Source organism: Cynocephalus volans, chromosome X (assembly GCF_027409185.1).
Source record: "Cynocephalus volans isolate mCynVol1 chromosome X, mCynVol1.pri, whole genome shotgun sequence".
Taxonomy (NCBI): Eukaryota; Metazoa; Chordata; class Mammalia; order Dermoptera; family Cynocephalidae; genus Cynocephalus; species Cynocephalus volans.
In genome coordinates, this window is record NC_084478.1 from 64283482 (window position 1) to 64291325 (window position 7844).

At 54.4% G+C, this 7844-nt stretch overlaps 1 protein-coding gene across 1 annotated transcript; it reads right to left on the minus strand.

Annotated features, from left to right (window-relative positions):
- Positions 1-733: 733 nt before the first annotated feature.
- On the minus strand, positions 734-5722 carry CFP (complement factor properdin). Its single transcript, XM_063084639.1, has 9 exons — positions 5650-5722; positions 5418-5568; positions 4219-4394; positions 3601-3771; positions 3272-3463; positions 2892-3065; positions 2477-2668; positions 2209-2320; positions 734-899 (listed from the first exon to the last, which is right to left on the minus strand). The coding sequence occupies exons 1-9, from the start codon at positions 5720-5722 to the stop codon at positions 734-736; spliced, it is 1407 nt and encodes a 468-aa protein (XP_062940709.1).
- Positions 5723-7844: the final 2122 nt, after the last annotated feature.

Sequence of the window (7844 nt, forward strand, 5' to 3'; positions counted from 1 at the left end):
GATGTCCTCACCTTCTATCATCCCATCCCTCCTCCATCCCAGATGCCCAGACTTAGCTCCAGTATACAGTAGACGCTAATGAGTGTTGAGTGAATGTGTCTGGGTTCGTCTTGGGGGCTCCTCCGGGCAGATGCTGACTTTAGCTTCCCTTTGCTCCCGCCCCAGCTCAGAGCACATCACAGGCACTTCCTCCGTCCGCCCCCCGCCTCGCGGAGCTATTTGTCGCCGGTAATTGCGGTGTTGGAGCTAGGCGATAGGGAGTGGGTGGGTGCAGGTGCTCGCGCGGCAGGGCGCCAACCCCGGCCAGGCCTCTGCCGCCGCTCACAGTCGATTGATGCGGAACCGGCCCTCGGTGAGGCTCCTGCGGGTAGGAACCTAGGGAACTTTAGGAGGCGGGGAGACAGCAACCAACAAGCACGCTGGCCAATCAAGAAGTGCCTGCCAGGACGAGTAGCCAACCAGGGAACCCGTAACGCGGAGCTCCGCAGAGGGACGTGCGGGCCTAGGTGGCGCAGGGAGGGGATAAGAAGACATTGGGTTACTGCAGCGGCTAAGGGAGGCTGGGGCTGATCTTTGCTCATGCCGTGCCCTTTGTCCTAGGGGATGCTATTGCCTCACTTTTGGGGAAGGGGATAAGGTTGCTTTTCCTCCTTTAAGGAATCTTAGAAGAGCCCGAAGAGGCTGGTTTATTGAGGTCAGGGAGGTTAGGAGGTCAGACTGTAAGGGAGAAGTGTTAGGAGGTCCCGTCCTCAGGGTCCTTGCAGGCAGGAACGTGTAGACACGGCCGTCTCTCCTCCACTAGCAGCTTCTCCCCCTGCAGCTGCTCGCACAGTGGCCGCGGTTTCCCCCAGAAGGTCACGTTCTTCTCGCCCTGACCTTCGACCATGGAAATGGTGGGCCTGGCGCGTTAAGGGGGGAATGGAGGGAAAAAGCTCAGGAAAGGCAAGAATGCATTCAACAAACTTATTGAGTGCCTACTGTGTGCCCAACACTACTTTTCACCTGTGAGTCACTGGGCAAATTTTTTATCTTCCCAGTGCCTCAGTTTCCCTCATCTACAAATGGGAATAATAAGAATAATATTAATGCCCACCTCACTGGGCTGAGTGAGGGTAAATGAGTTAATTCAGGTAAAGTGCTCAGAGCAGTGCCTGGCACATAGTACATGTTCAATAAATGCTGGTGATTGTTACTTTTTGACATGAGCTACCTTCTCTTACCTCCAAATCCCTTTATATCACTTCCCACTGACCCATGGAAAAAACCCAAATGCCTTGTGCTGACATTCGAGGCCTTTTTGTTAGGCCCAAATCCTTGCCCCAAGCCAGTCAGTCTCTCTCTCTCTCTCTCTCCATTCACTCCCACTCCGATTCCCTCAGTTGGTCTTTCCTCCATTCGGTCTCTCACTCATTCAAATCCTTTGCATCTCCATTCAACACCTCTAATTCATCTTCAGGACACTAAACCCCACAGCCAGGAGACCACAGATGGTAGGCTTTCCACGAGCTGGGAACAGCCCACCTCATATGGTATCCTGATGTATGTGGAAGTAAGGAAGGGATCAGTATTTTAACCCTCTCTAACACCTGGGCAACTCTGGTCACTGGGGAACACTTTGGGTGACCAATCACCTGTGTCCAGGACTCTGCTCGCAGTCTCGATGTCAGGAATACCTTTCCCAACCCCTACCTGCACTGGGAGGCTCAATCAGCTTCCTGGACTCAGGTTGAGGTGGCAGTCCCTTTTCCACACACCACTCATTCCTCATATACCTTCTGTCAGGGCCCTGCTCACCTGGGGGATCCATTGGATTTGAGTTCTGTGTGTCTGTAACTGGTGTCAAAAAGGCCTTGGAGTGCTTTGGGGCAGTGAGATGTCAAGAGAGTGAATAGAGGCATAGATAGGTGACTACAGGAACGAGTGAGTAAATGGAGGCCTGAGTGGCTGAGCAACTCAAAGCATGGGTAACTGAAAGGTCAGAGTAAATGGATACATGATGGCTGAGTGACTGCAGAGCACAGAGGCTATGAATTCTCCCCCAGTATCTTCTTTCTCATCTTCTGTAGTTCCTCCCCTCTTCCTGCAGCTGGGAGATGGTAACCGGCAAGGTTACCTCAGACCCACAAGTGGAAGCCCTGGTTGGGGTAGCCGACTCTCCCACCTTCAATATCATGACCCCTCCTAGGCACACTCTGCCCCATCACTCACGCGAACTTGGGAAGCGTGGCTGTGCAGAGGCGCTGGCGGGTGCGGGTGGGTTTAGGTCCACACGGGGGCATGCACAGCCCCCAGGTACTCCACTCCGACCATGAGCCTTTCACTGCAATGAGGGCGCAGGTCAGAGAGTCAGAATTGGAGGTCTCAGTGGGAAGGGAGAGGGAGTCTGCAGGGACATAGGGTCCATGGCACAGAGCTGGAAAATTCTTGTCCTTGCATGGGCTGCCCTACCCTCACCGTGGAGTTTGTGGGCACTCACAGATGCACTGCTGGATATTGTAGCAGTGCCGGATATCCTGCTGTTTCCCAACACATCGCTGTCCTTCAAACTTGCGGCCCCTGCAGTTCCGCCAGCGAGTCTGCTGACCTGGGATTTCCTCACAGCTGATGGACTTCATGTTCCGGCGGAGGCAGGCACTCCACTCCCCCCAGGCATCCCACTCTCCGTCCACTGCAAACAAGGGCAACAGGGGCTTGGGCCAAAGCAGGCAGCCAGCAAGGGGGTTCAGAGGAAGAAATGAGGGCTGTGGGAAGGGGTGGGGCAATCACATGTAGGAAGGGGGAGTCAGAGGTGCAACCAAAGCATCAGGGCCAGGAAAGGAGGAATTGGAGGCAGGGACAAGGCCTCGGCAGCAGGAACTGGGCATGGAAATTGTGCATCCTGAGGTGCTGACCAGGGCAGGGCACAGCCGTGTTGCAGATGTTGGGCCGGGTGGCGTCACCGGTACAGAAAGGGCCCCCATGCTGGGGCAAAGGGGCATTGCATGTCCGTCGTTCCTGGGTTTGGCTCAGGCCGCAGGTCACAGGGCAGGGCTCCAAAGGGCCCCATGGCCCCCAGCCCCCAGCCACTGTTGGAGGGAGTAAGGAAATGAGGACAAGGCCACTTAAGCCCCTCCCCCCCACCTAGCCCCTAGACCCTTGAGGCAGATTGTCCCCAAATGAAGGGCTCCACGGTCACATGGTGTAAGAACTCTATCCCCTGAAATGGTAGAGCATCTGTGCCCTGAACCAAAAGCCCTGCTGGCAGAGTGTCAGAGGCCTCACCCCTGCATACCTGGGCAAGGCGGCAGGCCAGTGCAGCTCCGCTGTTCATAGGCTGGCCCTGGGCAGGGCTTCCCAGGAGGCTGCTTGGAGGGCTCAGGTGCAGAACATGTGCGGCTTCGTTTCTCCCCAGGTGCTTTGTCTCCAGCGTGGCAGGAGCCCGAGCAGGGGCTCCAGGGACCCCAGGTGGCCCAGACCCCGTGTGCTGTGGTGGGGTGGCAGTGTGGAGGTGCAAGTGTGGTCATGCGTGCTGACATCCTCTTGCCCTGGCAGTTCCCTGCTGTAACTCCATAGACCCACCCTGGGTTCCCCCATCAGTGTCCTGTGGCTGCCCTCACTCACTGGGGCAGACCTTCTGGGTATCACAGGCCTCTGACTCGCGTGCCTCTCCTAGGCAGTGGCCCCCGCACTTGGGGGCAGGGTGATCACATGTTCGCTGGCGCGTCCGGGTCCCTTTGGAACAGGTGACGGAGCAAGACCCCCAGGGCGCCCAGTCAGACCAGCCGCCCATCTCTGTGGGAGAGAAGAGAGGGGAATGGGGTGGAGGTGGAGGCATGATTCAGGGATCCTTGATTCCTCATGTGCACTATATCAGTAATCCTGTCCCCACATCCTCTGCCACCATACCTGGCTCATCTGGACTACTGCCGTAGCCTTCCCACTGGTCCCTATGCTTCACCCCTTACCAGTTTGTCCTCCTCCCAACCCAAGTCAGGTCAGTTCTCCCCTGCCCACAATCCAAATCACTCCAGCAAAAAGCCAACATCCTCAACATGGCCCCAAGGATCAGGCCCCCTCCCCTCTCTGACCTCACCTCCCACCTCTCCTCCAGCCACACTGGACTACTCCTTCCTCACAAACAGCAGGCACAGGCCCACCCTCAGGGCCTCTGCTCTGATTATTCCTGGTGCAGGGTGCAGGGTAATGGGAGTGCTTGCCAGCCTCGCTGATCCTCCTCACCGGGACAGCACGGCTGGCCCTCACAGGCCTGTAGCTGCCACTCGAGGGTCCCAGGCGCCACATTCTCAAAGCACTGCCCGTTCCAGCCCACGCAGCGCCGGTGCCGCAGCTGGGAGCCCTCAGAGCATGTCACTGAGCAGGGGGCCCACATGGACCACGGTGACCATTGTGGGGACCTGTGGAGAGGAGCACACGTGTCCCATCCTGGCACAAGCTGACACAGATGGCGTGGGGGACTCCAGAGTGTGGGCAGGCACACGAGGGGATGCTGGGTAAATGCGTGGTGGGGTGGGATGGATCGATGAGTACCTACCTCCTAGGGATGTTGAGGGATTGAATGGGAAGAAGTGGGCATACAGTAAGTGCTTGATAAATGTCATTTATCTTCATCATTGGGGACCTGGAGTTACCCCTGAAAGTCCCCCAAGGACATTGCCAAGCACACAGTAAGCAAATGCCCAGAATTGTTATCAGAAACCCACCAGGTCACCACCCTGCAGGGTAGCAGGCAAACAGGAAGTGCTTAATAAAACACGAGCCATCATCCCAATGAGCTCAGAAGCCGTAGAAATACCCCAGATCTATCCCAAAACCCCTGCACAGCACTGGGTATGCTGTTAATGCTAAACAGAAATGAACTGTTGACATGACTAGGGGCCCAGAGCTGCCCTCAAAAATCCCCAAACTCTTTCCACCCCCACAGTGTATCTGGAATATTCAGTAAGCAGTTACAGAATGTATCTGGAATATGGTAAACATTCAATAATTATAAGCCGTCATTTCAATTAGGGGACTAGATGTACCTTCGGAAATACCCAAGCTGTGCCTCACTCTCAGAGCTTCCAGTGTGCTGGAAGTGCTCAATATATGTGAACTATGGTAGTGGTTCTCAATCAGGGGTGATTTTGCCCCCTAGGGGACATTTGGCAATGTCTGGGGACATTTTTGGTTGTCACAACTGGTTGGGGGAGTTGCTACTGGCATCTAGTGGAAGGCCAGGGATGTTACAAAACATTCTGCAATGCACAGGTCAGCACTGCCCACCCAACCCCCTCCCAACAAAGAATTTTCCAGCCCACGATGTCAATGGTGCCAAGGTTGAGGGACCCTGAGCTATGCCCAGAGAAGGAAAGAGCCCGGTTCTAGGTCACTCCGCAGACAGTCCTTTCTGCCTCCCCACACCCCAGGTTCCCCCTAACCTGCATGACTGACAAAGCCTGCTGCTATGCTCCTGGAAGGCATAGGCAGTGTTGAGACAGCAGTCTTCCACACTGACACCTCCCCCCAGGAGGCCCTTGCACCTGTTGGAGGATTCCTCATACTGGGTGAAGCAGAGCACAGGGTCCGAGCCTGGAACAGGGCAGGGGGCCATGATCAGGGATGTGGTGGACCTGGGCACCGTTCCAGCCCAGCTGGCCTTCACCCACTCACCTGCAGCTGGCAGGGTGAAGAGCAGCAGCAGCAGCGGCAGCAGTGACTGAGGGGCCTGCGCTCGGGAGGTCATGGTGAGCACTGCACCTCCGCCCAGGGAGGAGGCCTGGCTTTATCTGGGCTGACCTCCAGTAGGGAAAGAGGAACCCGCGGCAGGAGGAACTGGGAGGGTGTTGTCCAGCCCTCTTCAGCTCCAACCTCTCCCCTGTCCCCCCTGCCTCCTTCTCTACTCTCCCCTCCCCATTTCCTGTCTCACCCTTGGTCATGTTTTGTTTGTCACCATATCCCCAGAACCTCAAGTTCCACCCAGCAACCTTTCAGTGCTCAATGAATGTTCCCTGGAAAAATTCTCACTGAGGGGAAAGGGAGTGTCTTTGCCCGCTTTCTGTTACTTATAATGGAATACCTGAAACTGGGTAATTTATAAAGAAAAGGAATTTCTTTTTTTTGGTGGCTGGTGGGCATAGGGATCTGAATCCTTGATCTTGGTGTAATAACACCACGCTTTAACCAACTGAGCTAACTGGCCAGCCCCCTGGAATTTATTTTTACAGTTTTGGAGGCTGGGAAGTCCAAGGTCAAGGGAGCACATCTGATAAGGGCCTTCTTGGTGGTAGGGATTCTCCGCAGAGTCCCAAGGTGGCACAGGCCATCACATGGTGAGAGAACAAGAACATGCTAATGTCGCTTTCTTCTCTTAAAAAGCCACTAGTGCCACCCCATGATAACTCATCAATCCATTAGCCCATTAACCCATTAACCCACTCATGAGGGCAGAGCCCTCATGATCCAATCGCCTCTTAAAGGCTCCACCTTTCAAATACCATAGTCGGATTTCCCACCCTCTTAACACTGCTACCTTGGGGAATTAGTTTCTACATGAGTTTTGGAGGAGGATATTCAAACCATAGCAGGGAGCAGAGGAGTTTGGAGCAAGACGATCTCCCTAGCTTGAGACCTTGGACAAGTCACTCTCTGAGCCTGTTTTCCTATCTCTAAAGTGCATAATCTCTACCACAATGACAGGGGCAACCTCACGGGGGGGGGGGGTGTTAAACAAGGATGAAATGAGTATGGCATGCTCAGCGTGTCCCTCCTCACTGGCTGGACTGGGTACCAAGGTAGTTGCTTCATCCTTCACCCTGACTTAACCTCCACCCCCCTTTCCTGAAACGGAGGTTCCCTGCGGTCAGCATGTGGTGGTGGGGTAAGCACAAGGGAAGTGAGAAAGGGAAGTGGCAGGAGCCTGGGGAGGGATTCAGAAGGAGCAAGATTGAAGCTATCAATTGCCCCAGGGGTCCAGTTGAGGATACCTCTAGGGCCTGGGGCAGGGGTGATTAGGAGGGAAGCAGCTCGGCCAAGTTCCATCAGAGTATCCTTCGGCAGGTAACATCCTCCCTCCCAGAGCCTATTTTCTCCTCTGTAAAATGTGCTCACGGACAGCACCTGCAGCATAGGTAGGGTTTGTTTTGAAGATTGGGAGATTTTTTTTTTTTTTTAATTTTTTAAAGATCACTGGTAAGGGGATCTTAACTCTTGACTTGGTGTTGTCAGCACTACGCTCTCCAAGTGAGCTAACCGGCCATCCCTATATAGGGATCCGAACCCGTGGCCTTGGTGTTACCAGCACCACACTCTCCCAAGTGAGCCTCAGGCTGGCCCCGGGAGTTAAGATTTTTAAAAGTCCTTAGAACCATGCATGGCCCACAGTAGGTGCTCTGTGTTTGTTGAATAGATCTATTCAACATTTATTGTGCACCTGTTCGATGCCAGATGTGGTTCTTGGCATTAGATGGAGCAGAGAGCATGACAGACAAAAATCCTGGCCCTCGAGGGACTCAAACTCTAAAAGAGGAGACAGACAATAAATGCCACCTCCCTCACAGAGGCCTTCCCCAGCTACCTTTCTTGTATGATATCCTTGTCACTCTGTAGCCCAGTGGCTCTCAAATCTTGATGTGCATTACAATGACCCAAAGGGCTTGTTAAAATGCAGATTGCTGGGATCCACCTCAGTTTCTGATTCAGTAGGTGTGAAGTAGGGCTCAAGAATGTGCATTTCTTCCCCCCCCCCCCCCCCCCAGTTAAGGGAATCCAAACCCTTGACCTTGACCTTAGTGTTAAAACACCAAGTTCTAAGCAACTGAGCTAACTGGTCAGCCTGTAAGAATGTGCAAGCTCCCAGGTGACAGTGG